The 18,811-nt window shown below is 49.3% G+C and overlaps 2 protein-coding genes across 4 annotated transcripts; both read left to right on the top strand.

Moving 5' to 3' along the window:
* The first annotated feature begins 831 nt into the window (after positions 1 to 831).
* LOC113638439 lies at positions 832 to 14,991 on the top strand. 3 transcript variants are annotated; one of them, XM_047807172.1, is made up of 22 exons: positions 832 to 1,306; positions 2,691 to 2,797; positions 3,761 to 4,045; positions 4,350 to 4,694; positions 5,173 to 5,418; positions 5,515 to 5,775; positions 5,870 to 6,406; positions 6,584 to 6,847; positions 6,928 to 7,176; positions 7,260 to 7,505; positions 7,603 to 7,848; positions 7,956 to 8,204; positions 9,600 to 9,848; positions 10,266 to 10,514; positions 10,651 to 10,899; positions 11,089 to 11,337; positions 12,253 to 12,501; positions 12,710 to 12,958; positions 13,055 to 13,303; positions 13,387 to 13,635; positions 13,752 to 13,994; positions 14,097 to 14,991. In XM_047807172.1, the coding sequence occupies exons 1-22, from the start codon at positions 991 to 993 to the stop codon at positions 14,340 to 14,342; spliced, it is 5,832 nt and encodes a 1,943-aa protein (XP_047663128.1). In that variant the 5' UTR covers positions 832 to 990; the 3' UTR covers positions 14,343 to 14,991. The 3 variants fall into 3 exon arrangements, with proteins under 3 accessions (XP_047663128.1, XP_026995483.2, XP_047663129.1); XM_027139682.2 differs by having other exon boundaries at positions 10,266 to 10,529; XM_047807173.1 differs by lacking the exon at positions 832 to 1,306 and adding an exon at positions 3,443 to 3,538 and having other exon boundaries at positions 2,692 to 2,797; positions 10,266 to 10,529.
* Positions 14,816 to 18,811, top strand: si:zfos-905g2.1. Its single transcript, XM_047807175.1, has 5 exons — positions 14,816 to 14,954; positions 17,028 to 17,174; positions 17,264 to 17,326; positions 17,502 to 17,585; positions 17,803 to 18,811. Exons 2-5 carry the CDS (start codon positions 17,172 to 17,174, stop codon positions 18,151 to 18,153), a joined length of 501 nt encoding a protein of 166 aa, XP_047663131.1. The 5' UTR covers positions 14,816 to 14,954; positions 17,028 to 17,171; the 3' UTR covers positions 18,154 to 18,811.

The following is an 18,811-nucleotide window of genomic DNA, read 5'->3' as shown; positions in this document are numbered from 1 at the left end:
ATTAACAGTTATAACTTCAGATACCTGTCCTGATCTCAGGTGTTTCATGTCAAATTACATTAACAGTTATAACATCAGATACCTGTCCTGATCTCAGGTGTTATGTCAAATTACATTAACAGTTATAACATCAGATACCTGTCCTGATCTCAGGTGTTATGTCAAATTACATTAACAGTTATAACTTTAGATACCTGTCCTGATCTCAGGTGTTATGTCAAATTACATTAACAGTTATAACATCAGATACCTGTCCTGATCTCAGGTGTTTCATGTCAAATTACATTAACAGTTATAACATCAGATACCTGTCCTGATCTCAGGTGTTATGTCAAATTACATTAACAGTTATAACATCAGATACCTGTCCTGATCTCAGGTGTGCCATGTCAAATTACATTAACAGTTATAACATCAGATACCTGTCCTGATCTCAGGTGTTATGTCAAATTACATTAATAGTTATAACTTCAGATACCCGGTCCAAAGACATGCATGGTAGGTTGATTGGCATCTCTGGAAAATTGTCCGTAGTGTGTGTGTGTGTGTGTGTGTGTGTGTGTGTGTGTGTGTGTGTGTGTGTGTGTGTGTGTGTGTGTGTGAGTGTGTGAGTGAATGAGAGTGTGTGTGTGCCCTGTGATGGGTTGGCACTCCGTCCAGGGTGTATCCTGCCTCGATGCCCGATGACGCCTGAGAAGTTCAGATAAGCGGTAGGAAATGAATGAATGAATGAGTGAGTGAATGAGAGTGAGTGAGTGAAATCACTTCACACTCCAGCACAGGTGGTGGCGGTATGCACCATAATGTTGGGATGCGACCCGCCAATAAATCCAAAGAAGAAGCAGCAGCTAGCAGGAAGCCGTTACTAGCCGCGGACATTAGCGTTTATTCGGGTGTTTGTGTTGGCGCACAGGGAGCAGGTGATACACGATACTGCGGTTTATCGGTTATGTGTGAGAGTTTAACAAGAAACACCGCGATAAAAACACAATGAAAGGCGGACCGAAGAAGGGAATGTTTACACAAAGTTCTCCTCACGCCGAGGAGGAGGAAGAGCTGAAGAAGGAGGAGGAAGAGCTGAAGGAGGAGGAGGAAGAGAAAAGCGTCTCCGGAGATCCGTTTGTTGTGGTGAAGCTGGAGGATGAACGAGACGGTCAGGAAGCGGTGAGGAGCGAGCGGTCATCAGAGGGCGGGTCAGCGCTGGACATCAGTCTGTTCGCCCCGCTAGACTCGTCAGAGGACGGGGAGGAGGAGGAGGAGAGACCGCTGTCACACACACACCCGGCCTGCTGGTCCTGTGCTCCGGGTACATCACACACACACACACACACACACACACACACACACACACACACACACACACACACGGCCTGCTGGTCCTGGGCACCGGGTACATCACACACACACACACACACACACCCGCCCTGCTGGTCCTGTACTCCGGGTACATCACACACACACACACACCCGCCCTGCTGGTCCTGTACTCCGGGTACATCACACACACACACACCCGCCCTGCTGGTCCTGTACTCCGGGTACATCACACACACACACACACACACACACACACACCCACCCGCCCTGCTGGTCCTGTACTCCGGGTACATCACACACACACACACACACACACACACACACACACACACACACACACACACACCCGCCCTGCTGGTCCTGTACTCCGGGTACATCACACACACACACACACCCACACCCACACCCGCCCTGCTGGTCCTGTACTCCGGGTACATCACACACACACACACACACACACACACACACACACACACACACCCACACCCGCCCTGCTGGTCCTGTACTCCGGGTACATCACACACACACACACACACACACACACACCCGCCCTGCTGGTCCTGTGCTCCGGGTACATAACCCGAACTAACACACGCCCCCTTTCTCACGGTGCAGAGAGAGAGACTGTGTGTGTGTGTGTGTGTGTGTGTGTGTGTGTGTGTGTGTGTGTGTGTGCGCGCGCGCAGTATATTTTCTAAAACATTTTCTGCATGCACTAGTACTGCCACTCGCTGCCTATTGTGCATATGCAAAAAAAAAAAAAAACATGCAACATAATTTTCATATGTCATTTTAACGTTGGCTCATTTGCATACAACTGATCTCTTTAAATCTGAAGATCAAATATCCTGAAGCGTTTTATTCCTTTTACTACATCATGGTTTTTATCTGTATATCTGCTGCTAATCTTCTAGAACGTCCACAACAAAAGTTATCGTCCGATCAGAGTGCAGAACTCAACAGCAGTGTGGTGAAACATCAATAACATCGATCTGTAGCTCAGAGATCAGATAACAGAGATCTGTGAGACATTTTCAGGCTTTATTTATTCATCAAAGTGCCTCTGAAATATCAAACCCTCAATAACTTTACTTACATTTCACAAATCACTGTAACATCTAAACCTGTTTCTCGCTGCAGTTCAAAACACGTCCACCAGGTGGTGCTGGTCTGTAGCTACAGCTGTGACCTGATCAGCTGCTTTCAGTCAGCATGTTAATCAGTTTATTTACAATAAAGAAACTTCAGTTTATCAGCAATATTGTAAAAAATGACAGAACGTAATTTTTTTTATCATCACATCAGCTGCTTCAGTCTTGGTGTAATAGATCTAAAATATTTCATTTGTTTGCTCGTCTGTTTATTTCTCACAGATCAGGACGAGCACGTCGTTTCTCCTCAGAAACGACGGAGAGGACGCCGGAAACGGGCGAAACAAACTCGACCGAGACGCCACGGAGATCCTGCAGCTCAGTCTGGGGTAAAGATCTAGTTACACACACACACACACACACACACACCATCATCGCCATGCCGAGACCCATCACTTTCCTAGACATCAGCTTTATATTGTTTTTAATTTTTTCTTTAATTTTCCTTCACTTGAAAAAAAAAACCATTATCTCAATTTAAGTTTCGGTTTGAATTTTTTAATAATACTAAAATAATTTTATTTGTTTATTATCTTAAAAAATGTAATACTAAAAGAATACTAAAATATTTATTTATCGTTTTAGTTCCTCGTACGTTTTTATTTATTATTTAAATACTTTTGTCCAATTTATTAATATTTGGGGTTTTTTATTTGTAGTGTGTGTGTGTGTGTGTGTTTGGTTAAGGATGTCATGGTGTACCTCAGTTATTAAATGAACATAAAAAGAACAACTGAAGCACAAACTTAAGAAACGTTTAAAATTCTATACTTATTTCTATTACCTGAAGATCCCTTTAACTTTGTCAGATGAGAGAGAGAGTGTGTGTGTGTGTGTGTGTGTGTGTGTGTGTGTGTGTGTGTGTGTGGTTTGAGCTGAAGGCTGAACCGGTAGCTACTCGTTAGTGTGAGGTGAAGGAGACGTTTCAGGATGTTTGACTTTAATGGAGAACTAAATCAGTGTGTGTTTATAAGAGCGAGCGGCGCAGAGGGAATGTTAACAGGATTAAAAAGAAGAAAACAAAGCATTGACCTGCTGGACACGAGGAACTGCGGCCGTGTGTGTGAAAGGTAATGCTGTGTGTGTGTGTGTGTGGGTTTTTTACTTTACACATGGTTGGTGTTTGAGGTTCCTGAGCACCAGATGCGGTTGTGTGTTTTTTACTCCACTCAGTCACCTGTTCACGGCGGTGTGTGGAGTCAGACAGAGACGTGATGGTGTTGGTTCACCTTCTGATCCCAGGCTCAACTCTCTATAATAACAGCAGCTTCCTGTACGGTCTTGTGTTCTAGATGAGAACGACGGAGGAAACGGACGACACGGACGAGCTTCCTGACCACGCCCCTCCTCAGAAATGTGCCAAGTCCACGCTCTGGGACGTCCCGTCTCGCAGGACGGCTCGCTCCGGCGTCTGGAAATACTTTGAGTATTTTATAAACCCAGAAGGCGAGCTGGAGGATTACGGCTTCCCGACGTGTAAACTGTGCCAGCTGAAGGTGGCGTGTAAAAGAGGGAACACGTCCAACATGCTGCGGCATCTGCAGGAACATCACGCCTTCGCCTACCGAGAAGCCAAGGTACGGCTGTGTCTCATTTAACACCTACTGAGAAGCCAAGGTACGGCTGTGTCTCATTTAACACCTACCGAGAAGCCAAGGTACGGCTGTGTCTCATTTAACACCTACTGAGAAGCCAAGGTACGGCTGTGTCTCATTTAACACCTACCGAGAAGCCAAGGTACGGCTGTGTCTCATTTAACACCTACTCTCGGTGTCCCCCAGACCACACGCTCTATTCAGTGTACACGCCACATAAGCCTTAAGACCAGACCTCTGTGGCCTCTCACTGTGTGTGTGTGTGTGTGTGTGTGTGGTGTATCAGAGAGCAGACAGCCTGTGGCTCGACTCGGACTCGTCCGATTCGGACATGAAGGTGGAGTCGGATGAGCGGAACGTGACGGCCGAGTGGTTCGGTGTGGCGAGACGGAGCGAAGAGGAAAGCGAGGATGATGACGATGCAGACTACTCCGAGCACAGAGTCCCGTCCGCCCCGAGGAGGAAGAGGCAGGTCCGGTCAGCCGTGTGGAAGTACTTCCGTTACGATGAGGACAGAAGGCCGAGCTGTAAGATCTGCGGCTGGAAGCTCACTGAGGGATCTTCAGGCAGCACCAGCAACATGAGGCATCATCTGCAGAGTCAGCATCAGATCGTGTGTCCGCTCACTAAGGTAGGAGTTTAACTCCTCATCTGTCTGAACCGGGCGAAATGTTTACCCCGCTTGACGTTTACCCCGCTTGACGTTTACCCCGCTTGACGTTTACCCCGCTTGACGTTTACCCCACTGTGTTCACAACAACCCTCACAATTCAGCGTTCATTAACGTAGCTTAGCTTGGAGTGAGAGGCCACGCCCACTTAATTGGGATTGACAGGCCACGCCCACTTAACTGGGATTGACAGGCCACGCCCACTTCTGACTGAGGCCACACCTCTTTTGCTGGACTGACACAAGCTAAATGTCCTTACGTTTTATAACAAGTAATTTATTCTTTCTCTCTCTCTCTGTCTCTCTCTCTCTGTGTGTGTGTGTGTCTCTCTCTCTGCCTCTCTCTCTCTCTCTTTCTCTCTCTCTGTGTGTCTCTCTCTCTGTCTCTGTCTCTGCCTCTCTCTCTGTCTCTCTCTCTGTGTGTGTCTCTCTCTCTGTAGTCTACAGGTCTCATAACGCTACCCGAAGGAGACGAGTCCCTTAAACTGCACCCCCCCACAACACCACGCAAATCAGCGGTGTGGAAACTGTTCGGCTTCATCATGAACAGTGACGGCGTGTTGGAGGAGAACAGCTTCCCCATCTGCAGGCTGTGCCATCAAGTCGTGGCGTCCAAAGACGGGAACACGTCCAACATGTACAGCCACCTGCAGCACCATCACCAAGCCGTGTACGCAGAGCTGAAGGTAAACGCTCAGCTTTAAAGCCCGTCGGCTTTCCTCATCTTTATTTCATAACAATTCCTAGTTAATCTTTTTTCCCTGAACGCGTTCCTGTCGCAGCACACGATGGTTCCTGCAGGAGCAGAGCAGAGACTGGACGTGTCTCCTGAAGCCACTGAGCTCCATCCTCCTGGAAAACGCAGAAACTCTCCGGTTTGGAAATATTTTGGATTCAGTAAAAGCCCAGAGGGCGAGTTAAAGGAGGACGGATTCCCTCTGTGTAAAATGTGCCACCGGAGAGTCGCGGCTAAAGACGGAACCACGTCCAACATGCTGAACCACCTGCGGCGCCACCACCAGGCCGAGTACGAAGAAGTGAAGGTAAACCTACCGTCCGCCGTGTGGAGTTAAGGTGGAGGTCTTGTTGTGAACTGATACAAAACGATCATGTTTTTTAATCATCGTATTTTTTCAGCTGGCAAACGAGACGCTGCCTCCGAGTCGTTCAGATGAATCGAATGACCTTCCTGAGCTGTTTCCCCCCAGCATCGTCCCTCTGTCCCCTGTCTGGGATTACTTCGGCTACCCCAAAAACGCAGACGGCGCGATCGAGGAGAACGAACGTCCCAAGTGTAAAGCGTGCCGACAGTCCATCGTCTCCAAGCAGGGCATTCTATCCAACATGCTGCGCCACCTCAAGTTCTACCACGACTCCTTATTCCAGGAGCTGAAATCCAGGACCGGATGGCGCAGGTACAGGCCTTATAAGGAGAGGAGCCAAGCCCCGCCCATTCAGGCCAACCCCGAAGAGCTGTACCCACCCAAAATGGCTCTGAAATCGGGCGTCTGGAAACATTTCGGATACCTGAGGAACTCGAAGGGCGTGGTCGTGCCGGACGGCTTCCCCATCTGTAAAGTGTGCCTGAGAAAAGTCAGCACCCCCCGAGGGTGTACCACCAACATGATGGTCCATCTCCAGAGATACCACACCACCGAGTTCATGGAAATGAGGGTAACATCTGTCTCCATCTGTCTGCCTCGTAGTTGTAGCTTCGTGTATCGTTTTCTCAGAAGTTCTTTAGTTATAGAAGCCGTTTTGGTGATCTGGTCTTGGTGGATGTTGGTGGATGTTGGTGGATGTTGGTGGATGTTTGATCATCACTCACACTCCACTCGTCACTTTTTATAGCTGACCGGCGACGATAACGATGACCAAACGCACAGAGAGACCGGAGATCCAGACCCTCTGTCAGACCTCTGCCCCCCGCGGGACGTCTTGGAGCCCGTGTGGGAGCATTTCGGATACCCGAAAGACGTAGACGGGGTCGTCCAGGTGGACGGGCAGCCGACGTGTAAACTCTGTGGTGTTAAAGTTTCCTGCCCCGGAGAGAGCACAAAATTCCTCTACAGGCATCTGTGGAAAAAACACAACGCCGTGTACCTCGACATCAAGGTCAGTAATCGGGCCGCACGTCTCTAATCGTCTTCACGTGTAAACGGTATTAAAAATATGCACCTGTATAATATTAACAGGTAGCCACCAGTTCCTTCAGAGGACAGGACGGACTGGTGGCCCCGGTCCTTTTCCCACCGACTCACAGGGTGAAGTCTGCAGTCTGGGAGCATTTCGGCTACCTGAAGGACGCGGAGGGGACGGTGGTCTGCGACGGCTTCCCTGTATGCAAAACCTGCTACTTAAACGTTTCGGCTAAAGGAGGAAACACCACCAATATGTTTAAACACCTCAAAGATCATCACAAGTCCATTTACGATGAAATCAGGGTAAGAACCTCGTCGTCCGCTTTCTTAAACAAATCCTTTAACTTCTGACTGGGTTTAACTCCTCCTGGTATCTCCTGCTCCAGCCGGCCGGTCCTGAGGAGACGGTCCACGACCAGGCGTCGTCTGAGATCCTCTGCGCTCCTGATGGACAGAACTCCAAACTGTGGGAGCATTTCGGATACCTCAGGGACGCGGACGGGACCCTGGATGAAGACGGAGCTCCGGCTTGTAAGATCTGTGGCGTGAAAGTGACGTGGGACGGTGAGTCCACGTCCAACATGATGAGACACCTGCAGGAGAACCATGAAGACGTGCACGCTGAACTGCAGGTACACACGTTATTGTGAGAGATGGCTGATGTGTTCTGATGTGTGGTGACTGCGTGAAGTTAGACACGGGTTACTGACGCTGCTGGTCTTCTCTCAGGAAGCTCCCAGTAACCCGAGGACGGAAGACGCGCCCGAGCTGTCCGAGCTTCACCCCCCCTCTCAGAACGCCTATCCTGTCTGGGAGCATTTCGGGTTCCTGAAGGACGCAGAAGGTTCGGTGGTGTTTGACGGCTTCCCCATCTGCAAAATCTGTCGCCAGAGAGTGGAGTCCAAAGACGGAGACACGAGGAACATGTTCCACCACTTAAAGGCGAATCACCTGCACGTGTACCAGCAGATCACGGTAACGTTCTCCACGTGTCCAACGTAACGTTCTACACTCAGCATGATTCATACGTTTAGTGATAAAAAAGCGACTGGTCTTTAAACTGAAATGCGAACGTTTTCCAGCCGGCGATAGACAAACGTGTTTATAAGGCGTTGGAGCTCGGTCCCCCTCACGGCCGGCAGGTGGACGTCAGACTGTGGGATCATTTCGGATATCCTAAAAACTCAGACGGCGACGTCGAAGACGACGGAGCTCCGGTGTGTAAAATCTGCCTTCAGAAGCTCACAATGTCCTCCAAAGGAGCAAACCTCACCACCAGCATGCTGAGGCACCTGCGGAGGAACCACCTGTCTGTTTACGAGGAGGTTCAGGTGACCAGCATTAACCCTGTTACACTTAACCCTGTTACACAGCATTAACCCTGTAACACAGCATTAACCCTGTTACACAGCATTAACCCCGTTACACAGCTTTAACCCCGTTACACAGCATTAACCCCGTTACACAGCATTAACCCCGTTACACAGCATTAACCCCGTTACACAGCATTAACCCCGTTACACAGCTTTAACCCCGTTACACAGCTTTAACCCCGTTACACAGCTTTAACCCCGTTACACAGCATTAACCCTGTTACACTTAACCCTGTTACACAGCTTTAACCCTGTAACACAGCATTAACCCCGTTACACAGCATTAACCCCGTTACACAGCTTTAACCCCGTTACACAGCTTTAACCTCGTTACACAGCTTTAACCCCGTTACACACAGCCTTAACCCCGTTACACACAGCCTTAACCCCGTTACACACAGCCTTAACCCCGTTACACACAGCCTTAACCCCGTTACACACAGCCTTAACCCCGTTACACACAGCCTTAACCCCGTTACACACAGCTTTAACCCCGTTACACACAGCCTTAACCCCGTTACACACAGCCTTAACCCCGTTACACAGCCTTAACCCCGTTACACACAGCCTTAACCCCGTTACACACAGCCTTAACCCCGTTACACACAGCCTTAACCCCGTTACACACAGCCTTAACCCCGTTACACACAGCCTTAACCCCGTTACACACAGCCTTAACCCCGTTACACACAGCCTTAACCCCGTTACACACAGCCTTAACCCCGTTACACACAGCCTTAACCCCGTTACACACAGCCTTAACCCCGTTACACACAGCCTTAACCCCGTTACACACAGCCTTAACCCCGTTACACACAGCATTAACCCCGTTACACACAGCCTTAACCCCGTTACACACAGCATTAACCCCGTTACACACAGCTTTAACCCCGTTACACAGCATTAACCCCGTTACACACAGCCTTAACCCCGTTACACACAGCCTTAACCCCGTTACACACAGCTTTAACCCCGTTACACAGCATTAACCCCGTTACACACAGCTTTAACCCCGTTACACACAGCCTTAACCCCGTTACACACAGCCTTAACCCCGTTACACACAGCCTTAACCCCGTTACACACAGCCTTAACCCCGTTACACACAGCCTTAACCCCGTTACACACAGCCTTAACCCCGTTACACACAGCCTTAACCCCGTTACACACAGCCTTAACCCCGTTACACACAGCCTTAACCCCGTTACACACAGCCTTAACCCCGTTACACACAGCCTTAACCCCGTTACACACAGCCTTAACCCCGTTACACACAGCCTTAACCCCGTTACAACACTTAACTAATCATCTCTCTCTCTGTTTCTCCCTGTCCCCCCCGCCCCCCGTCTGTAGGAGGCGATCAGAGCCTGGAGACCGGAGTGTAATAATGAAAAGCTGGAGCTTTTCCCTCCCACACAGAACGTCACGTCCTCCGTGTGGGAGCATTTTGGATACCTAAAAGACGCCGAGGGGACGGTGGTGTGTGACGGCTTCCCCATCTGTAAACTGTGCCACCAAAAAGTGCCTTCTAAAGGAGGAAACACCACCAACATGTTCAAACACCTCAAAGACTGCCATCGGAGCATCTACAGTCAAATCCGAGTGAGTACCGAGGCGTGTTACGCTCCGTTATTACAGCGTTATGTCGCGTTATACTGTCATTACAGCGTTATGCAGCATTTATACAGCCTTGTACAGCCTTGTACAGCGTTATACAGACTTGTACAGCCTTATACATACAGCACAGTTAGCTTTCACAGGCTACAGTCACCATCAAACAGGATGTTCAAGCTGATTTACCCAGTTAATTAGTCACAGTTAGTCACAGTTAGTTAGTCACAGTTAATTAGTCACAGTTAGTCACAGTTAGTTAGTCACAGTTAATTAGTCACAGCTAATTAGTCAGTTAATTAGACCTCGTTATAATTCTGCATTCATTTATTGAGTGTTATTTTCTCGTCTCTGTTTTTCTGTCTGTTTCTTTCTCTCTCTCTCTCTCTCTCTCTCTCTCTCTCTCAGTCTGCGGTGACTAACGAGGTGTTTGAGGACGTTTGCTCGGCCGCCGCCCTCCACCCCCCCAGCACCCCGTGTGACCCGACGATCTGGGAACATTTCGGATATCGCAAGAACTCCGACGGAGAGGTGGAAGAGGACGGAGCGCCGTTCTGTAAACTCTGTCTTCGAAAGTTAGTGTCCAGAGGAGAGACGACGAGAAACATGAGGCAGCACCTTAAAGAGAACCACAACACCGTGTACACCGAACCTGAGGTATCGTCACCAGCTGTGCGTGAGCGCCCCCTAGTGCCGAACCGTTCTTATTAACGCCTTGTGATTATTGTTACACAGCTTTATGAGGCTTCACAGGGACACTTTTGTTCTTAGCCGCGTCTTTCTTTTCTAACAGGAAGTACTGAGCTCGTTGGTCTTGGAGCTGGACACGGGCACTTCGGACCTTCATCCTCCGACCCGGAAAGTGAAATCGGCCGTGTGGAAGTTTTTCGGTTACCCGAGAGACACGGCAGGGTTGGTCCTGAGCGACGGCTTCCCCATCTGCAAACTCTGCCAGAAGAAAGTGTCTGCTAAAGGAGGGAACACCACCAACATGTTCACACACCTCCGAGATTATCACCGCACGACGTATAACGAGATCAAGGTGCAGAATCTAGTGTTTGTCTCGCTGTTGTTACCGAAGCTTCGTCTTTACCTCCTCGTTGTTTCAGTGAAATGTTTATAACGTCCTCCTTCACTTGGATAAGGGATAATAACTACCATACGATCTGCAGTATCAGGACTGCTATAAACACACAACACGGGTTCACTTTAATCTCCTGCACTGTTTCAGGCCACGTTTGACCCTGTGAGGCCCGAGAGCGAGCTGGAACCTGTGGAGCTTCACTTCCCAACAACAGACGCCTTGTCGCCCGTCTGGAAATATTTCGGATACCCGAAAAACGCAGACGGGGCCGTGGTGTGTGACGGCTGCCCCCTGTGCAGACTGTGTCAGCTGAGAGTGACCGCGAAAGGAGGAAGCACCAATAACATGCTCATGCACCTGAGAGCCTACCACCTGGATGTGTACAAGGAAGTCAAGGTGAAGTTCAGTGTGTGTAAATCTGTAGTGTTACCAACACACACATGGTCAGATGTCACAAATGTGCACACACACACACGCACACGCACACACACACAGGCACTCACGCACACACAGAGTCACTCACACACACACGGGCACTCACACACACACACACACACACACACACACGCACACACACACAGGCACTCACGCACACACACAGTCACTCACACACACACGGGCACTCACACACACACACACACACGGGCACTCACACACACACGGGCACTCACACACACACACACACGGGCACTCACACACACACACACACGGGCACTCACACGGGCACTCACACACGGGCACTCACACGGGCACTCACACACGGGCACTCACACACACACACACACACGGGCACTCGCACACACACACACGGGCACTCGCACACACACACACACGGGCACTCGCACACACACACACACACGGGCGCACACACACACACACACGGGCACTCGCACACACACACACAGGCACTCACACATGCACACAGGCACTCACACACTCACACACTCGCACACACACACAGGCACTCGCGCACACACACACAGGCACTCGCACACACAGGCACTCGCGCGCACACACACAGGCGCTCGCACACACAGACACACACAGGCACACACAGGCACACAGTCACTCACACATGCACACAGGCACTCACACAGGCACTCACACACACAGGCACACACACATGCACACAGGCACTCACACACACAGGCACACACACATGCACACAGGCACTCGCACACACAGACACACACAGGCACACAGGCACTCACACACGCACACACACAGGCACTTGTTTTTAAAAAGAATCTCACTTTAAATACACACAATCTTCAGTTAATAAGCACCGCAGTGTGTTTATTATTTTTTCAGCCAGCCGTTACAAAAAAGTCCATCTACAGACCCTTTGAACTCCATCGACCGAGCGGCCAAGATGACATCAAGTTATGGGATCACTTTGGATATCAGAAAAGCGCAGACGGGGAGCTGAAGGACGACGGAGCCCCGATCTGTAAAATCTGCCTTCGGAAAATGATCAAACCCCCGACGGGCGGGACGCCGACCACCAACATGCTGAGGCACCTTCGGAAAAAACACCAGTCTGTGTATAACGAAGTGCAGGTGAACATGTAGATCAGTAAGAATAAATGTGACGTGAACACGCTATAAATAGGTTTAGCTGCGTTATATATGTTCATAAACACTACTTTAGTGGTTCGTATCGGTTCACATTTATATCATAATTACAGCTTTATAAATAATACGACCTTTAGATATCAGACCTGGTCAGTTTTCTCAGATAACACCTTAATATCTGACTGTACATCAGGAAGCCATCACCACCCTCAGAACAGAGTGGGGTATCGAACCACCGGAGCTCCACCCACCAACTCAGAACGTCACGTCTGCGGTCTGGCAGTATTTCGGCTACCTGAAGGACGCGGACGGCTCGGTCGTGTGCGACGACTTTCCCATCTGCAAACTGTGTCAACAGAAAGTAGCTTCTAAGCGACGGTGCACTACAAACATGTTTAAACACCTGAAGGATTACCACCGAACCGTCTACGACGAGGTCCGGGTACGTAAGACCGCCTCAGACGGCGTTAAAGCAGAATTCTCTCTCTGGTTAGTCTGAAAATTCACAATAAGGTAAAATGACCTCACTTTTTTTCAGAGCGCGGTTACGAGCGAGACGTTTGAAGATCTTTCCCTGCCGTCTGACCTCCACCCGCCCAGCGGACCGTACAATCTCAAACTGTGGGAGTATTTCGGATATCGTAAGTCGACAGACGGCGACCTGCTGGAAGACGGAGCACCGATCTGTAAACTCTGCTTCCGGAAGCTGATCTCTAAAGGCGAGACGACGACGAACATGATGCAGCACCTTAAAGAGAATCACAACGCCGTCTACGCCGACGTGCAGGTAAAGAATTTGACTTAATACTTACTGTGTTTATTTATAATCACTCAGCATGCGGCGTTATGATTTTTGCTCTGATGTCGCAGAGGGAAGTAAACCCCTTCACCATCGGAGGCGCCACCGAGCTCCCTGAGCTTCATCCGCCTGAACACAAAGTGAGGTCCGGCGTCTGGAAACATTTCGGCTACGTGAGGGACACTGAGGGTCCGGCCGACTGCGCCGGCTTCCCCATCTGCAAGATCTGCCGTTCAAAAGTGTCCAATAAGGGGAAAGTCACGGCCAACATGACCGCGCATCTCAAAGAGCATCACAGGAACGTCTACGACGACCTCAAGGTTTAAACTTCTCCTAATAAACACGACGACAGATCGTAATACCGTCGATTTATGACGTCACTGATCGATTATTGTAACGAATTAAATCCAACACGTTCGTTTGTTATTTTATTTAGATCCCAGACAGAAGAGCCAAAGTGGTGCAGGCTGAAAATCTCCCAGAACTTTATCCACCTTCCAAACAGCCGACGTCGCCGATCTGGGAACATTTCGGACTCCCCAAAAACGCCGACGGGGCGATCGAGGAGGACGGATGCCCCGTGTGCAGGATCTGTGGCAAAAAAGTCTCAAGCCAAGATGGAAGGAAAATGATAAGACATCTGCATTTCTGCCATTTCTCCGTGTACGAAGAGTTAAAGGTAACGTCGGGGTTCAGCGCGTGAAGCTGTTAGCACTGCTAGGAGTGTTGTCATGGTTACGGTGTACGTGTTTCTGCAACGCCGTCCGCTTTGTCGTTCCAGAACACCATCAGAGCTTCCAAGTTGGGGGTGGACGCAGGAGGCCAACCCACCGACCTCCACCCTCCCTCCAAGAGCGTCCGGTCGTCCGTCTGGGAATATTTCGGGTACCTGAAGAATCCGGACGGTACGATTAACGTGGACGGACGACCGATCTGCAAGATGTGCTTCCATAAAGTGTCCAGTCACGGAGGAAACACCACCAACATGTTCAAGCACCTGGAGGACAAACATGGGCTTAGTCAATAGTGTGTGTGTGTGTGTGTGTGTGTGCGTGTGTGTGTGTGTGTAAGGAGGAATAGTGAAAGAGACTCGATCGTGCCGACATCCTCGTGCCTGGATTTAAATCACCGTTACCTCGTATTCACTCTCTAGTATAGTTGGAGTCACGTACGGCTCGAGAGGTAGCGTTAATAACGTCAGGAGACGTGACGTAGTAAAGTCTGTAGTAGTCGAGTGAAGTTTCAGTAGATCAGCGTGTAGCACATTGTTCCTGTCACTGTCTCTCTTCAACACAAACTTCCTTCCTGTAGGTTCACCGACTCATTATTACTCCAACCAAACGAATTCTGATGTGGGACTGAGGCTTAAACCGCGGACGGTGCGGGTGGAGATGTCCAGCGTCCACCGCCGTCCCTGCTATAGAGCGACCTACAGTACATCATCATCATCATCATCACACTTCTCATGAACAGCATACAGTGTAGCACCTCCTCCATCACCATGAGGCTAGAAACTAGCACAGAATGTAGATGGAGGACTGAGGAGGTAGATGATGTGAGATCGTGCTGTAACTACTTCCTGTTTACAGAGGAAGTGGGTTGACGGGAGAGGAGCAAACTCTCTGAGGAACATCTGGAGGTTTGCATGAATAAACGCGACGTGAGGTGTAACGTGAGATGTTGTGGTTTCTTTATCGTTTCTTCTCTCTGTCTCTTCATCATGACATTAAAATCAGAACATTCAGAAGTGGGAATGTAGTGAAAGTGAGATCAGTAGTGAGCTGCACATGGGGGCTGGAGGGTATGAGACCCATTCATCTCTGTTCTGTTCCTGATCTTCACCCACCTTTCTCTGTCAGACTGAAAGCTTGTGATTGTTCTCACTGCACCTGCTCTACCTGTGCATCGCTCTACCTGTGCATCCTGTGCATCGCTCTACCTGTGCATCGCTCTACCTGTTCTACCTGTGTATCACTCTACCTCTTCTACCTGTGCACCACTCTACCTGTGCATCGCTCTACCTGTTCTACCTGTGCATCACTCTACCTGTGCATCGCTCTACCTGTTCTACCTGTGCATCACTCTACCTGTGCATCGCTCTACCTGTGCATCGCTCTACCTGTTCTACCTGTGTATCACTCTACCTCTTCTACCTGTGCACCACTCTACCTGTGCATCGCTCTACCTGTGTATCACTCTACCTCTTCTACCTGTGCACCACTCTACCTGTGTATCACTCTACCTGTTCTACCTGTGCACCACTCTACCTGTGTATCACTCTACCTGTTCTACCTGTGCACCACTCTACCTGTGTATCACTCTACCTGTTCTACCTGTGCATCGCTCTACCTGTTCTACCTGTGCATCGCTCTACCTGTTCTACCTGTGCATCGCTCTACCTGTTCTACCTGTGCATCGCTCTACCTGTTCTACCTGTGCATCGCTCTACCTGTTCTACCTGTGCATCGCTCTACCTGTTCTACCTGTGCATCGCTCTACCTGGGTATCACTCTACCTGTTCTACCTGTGCATCGCTCTACCTGTTCTACCTGTGCATCGCTCTACCTGTTCTACCTGTGCATCGCTCTACCTGTTCTACCTGTGCATCGCTCTACCTGTTCTACCTGTGCATCGCTCTACCTGTTCTACCTGTGCATCGCTCTACCTGTTCTACCTGTGCATCGCTCTACCTGTTCTACCTGTGCATCGCTCTACCTGTTCTACCTGTGCATCACTCTACCTGTTCTACCTGTGCATCACTCTACCTGTTCTACCTGTGCATCACTCTACCTGTGCATCACTACCTGTTCTACCTGGGTATCACTCTACCTGTTCTACCTGTGCACCACTCTACCTGTGTATCACTCTACCTGTTCTACCTGTGCACCACTCTACCTGTGCACCACTCTACCTGTGCATCGCTCTACCTGTTCTACCTGTGCATCACTCTACTTGTTCTACCTGTGCATCACTCTACTTGTTCTACCTGTGCATCACTCTACCTGTTCTACCTGTGCATCACTCTACCTGTTCTACCTGTGCATCACTCTACCTGTTCTACCTGTGCATCACTCTACCTGTTCTACCTGTGCATCACTCTACCTGTTCTACCTGTGCACCACTCTACCTGTGTATCACTCTACCTGTGCATCACTCTACCTGTGTATCACTGTGTTACACAAAAAGGTTCTCAATATCAAATACTATAAACTTTGTACAATTCAGAGTGCCGTGATTCAGGAGCTAAAAGAGTCGACTCTGATTAACCGAATCATATAATCTGAAGAGAAGGAGCCAGATTTGTCTTAACTGCTAGAGTGAGATCCCCCTCTAGTGGCTGAAAAGTGAATCACTACTTAATGCTTTCACTTTATGGTTAGCTCTCTTCGGGCTGGTGTGTATTCTGTCATCTTTCACTCTACTGATTCATGTCAGCGTCCTAGGTCTTGTGTCCTCTCTCTCTCTCTCTCTCTCTCTCTCTCTCTCTCTCTCTCGACCCAACAGTTTGGATCTGTAGAGATTCTTCAGTACATTTAAACATGGCTACCAGAAACTACAAAACAAAGCAATCAAACCATTTCCACTCCAAAAGCTCAGTGTTAGAACCTCTGTAGACGTCTAGACTCCAGCCTGGTACACCGTGACATCCTTCAGTAACAGCTGGATATCGGATTAAATGGAGTGATTCTCTCCTCCTTATCTGAACATACAGGAGCAGAGTAACAGGAGCTGGACAAGAGAGCGGCCATGTTGGCCAGACGAGCGGAGGTTAGTGTCGACGCCCTGTGCTGTAGCTCACACCGAGACGAGTCCTCCAGCTGCCACGGAGCCTCCTGAGTTTCGTCCTCCTTCAGGCATGGTGAGTGAAGTCATCACATGGTCAGGAGTGATGGCTCAGCGGTACTAATTCACTGAGATGTTTCTCCACATGCTCATGTTTGATCACAGGAGAGCGCGAGAGTTGGTGAGACGCAGCAGAACGTACTGCTGGAGGTCCTCGGCTACTGCAGGGTAAACGTCCAGTGCAGGGACACAGCGAGAGACGCATAGTGAACACACGTGTGATTGGATATCTGTAATGATTTTATGACCATATAACGGAAAAGATCCATATTTGTCCGAAAAATCATTATTTACCTCCTTCTATTGTTTGAAGAATAAAAAATGTCCCCTTTCACTCCGTCAGTTCCTGCACGCAGCAGTGCAAAGGCTCGAGCAGAAGATCGACAGCCTGCAGTCCCAATGCAGGAACCCAGAGATCTCACAGAAGGTACCGCAGCTTCACCTTCATCTTCTGCTCCCAGCTTTTTGTCTCATCAGTTCAATAAACACACAAAGGTCTTCACTAAACCCCAGAAGACGACAGGAACCACACGAAGAGCTTTTAATCTGCTAGTGAAGTGTGACGTGCTTCACTGAGAACAGAAGGAGGAACATGCTCCAGGGTTTCGTTGTGAGTTTTCTGATCACTATTTGTTGTTTTACAGCTGACCGTGTCAGTAGGGGGCGCTCAGCTCTCCCGCTCCCTCTCACGGCGCCTCGGACCTTCGCCTCAGGCAAAGCCGCCGAGAAGCCCTGAGCGGCCACAGGCTACGGAAAACGTCCCTCCTCATGGCGTCAACGGGAAGAAAGACAAGCGCAGGAGACGCCGAGCTCCCAGAGCGTCCGAGACGCGACAGGAAGCAGCGAGACTGGTGAAAGAGGAGGAGCCACGAGATGAAGCTGTGCAGAAGAACAGCAGAACGAAGCGATGGAGAAAACAAAGGAAACGTCACGCTGCAGCTCGATGTGACCCCGAGGAGGCACCGGGCAGCGAGGACAGGAACGCTAATGAGTGAGCGATTAGGCAGAATGTCGGGGTTCGTTTTCAGCGGCTCACGTTTATATTAACGCAAGTAATTTTTGGATAGAAAAAAAAAATCGGATGTCCAATCAGATCGCTTCAGCTCAGGGGGTGGAGCCAAGTCCGTTTCTCCACCAGTAAACGAGTTATTTTAGTCATTACATTTAATATCCTAATTGCGTTTATACCTGATGGCCTTCAATACAGTTTAACGCTGCAAATAAAATGTATGTGGCGGCCTCTAGGGGGCAGATTTTGACCACCGCATCGAACAGTTGAAAAAAAAATCATTTAAATAAATGACACAGAAAAGGAATCTTGTATTCTTCTGTATGTTGCAAGTCAGAGACAGGTAACCATAGCAACAACCGTGCGATCGTAGCTTAGTATGTTAATACGCATGTTTGTTTTCTCTCATTTCAGTTGAAAATAATCAGAACGAGCGCCAGGCGTCGTGTCGCGTTCAGCACCGTCTGACGTGTGGATGTCGGCGCTCGTCACTGCGCGTGGCGACGCCCCTTATTTACACTCCATAAAGAAACACTCGTCTGTTTGTACTGTTGTAATAGAACACTGAATAAAGATGCATCATTTTTTTGTGTTTTTTTTATTAACTATTCGTTTCTATTTGCAAATAAATTAAAATGACTGAC

The sequence above is a fragment of the Tachysurus fulvidraco genome, chromosome 23, assembly GCF_022655615.1.
Source record: "Tachysurus fulvidraco isolate hzauxx_2018 chromosome 23, HZAU_PFXX_2.0, whole genome shotgun sequence".
NCBI classification, from domain to species: Eukaryota; Metazoa; Chordata; class Actinopteri; order Siluriformes; family Bagridae; genus Tachysurus; species Tachysurus fulvidraco.
The sequence above is the reverse complement of the archived record's forward strand: the minus strand, read 5'-3'. Positions and strand labels throughout refer to the sequence as shown.

Coding starts and splice junctions, on each gene's coding strand:
- LOC113638439 (XM_027139682.2), top strand. CDS start 991: ATGAAAGGCGGACCGAAGAAGGGAATGTTTACACAAAGTTCTCCTCAC. Junction 9,849..10,265: donor GCATCTACAGTCAAATCCGA/GTGAGTACCGAG, acceptor TCTCTCTCTCAG/TCTGCGGTGACTAACGAGGT. Junction 12,502..12,709: donor CTGTGTATAACGAAGTGCAG/GTGAACATGTAG, acceptor ACTGTACATCAG/GAAGCCATCACCACCCTCAG.
- si:zfos-905g2.1 (XM_047807175.1), top strand. Junction 17,327..17,501: donor AGGTCCTCGGCTACTGCAGG/GTAAACGTCCAG, acceptor TCACTCCGTCAG/TTCCTGCACGCAGCAGTGCA. Junction 17,586..17,802: donor ACCCAGAGATCTCACAGAAG/GTACCGCAGCTT, acceptor GTTGTTTTACAG/CTGACCGTGTCAGTAGGGGG.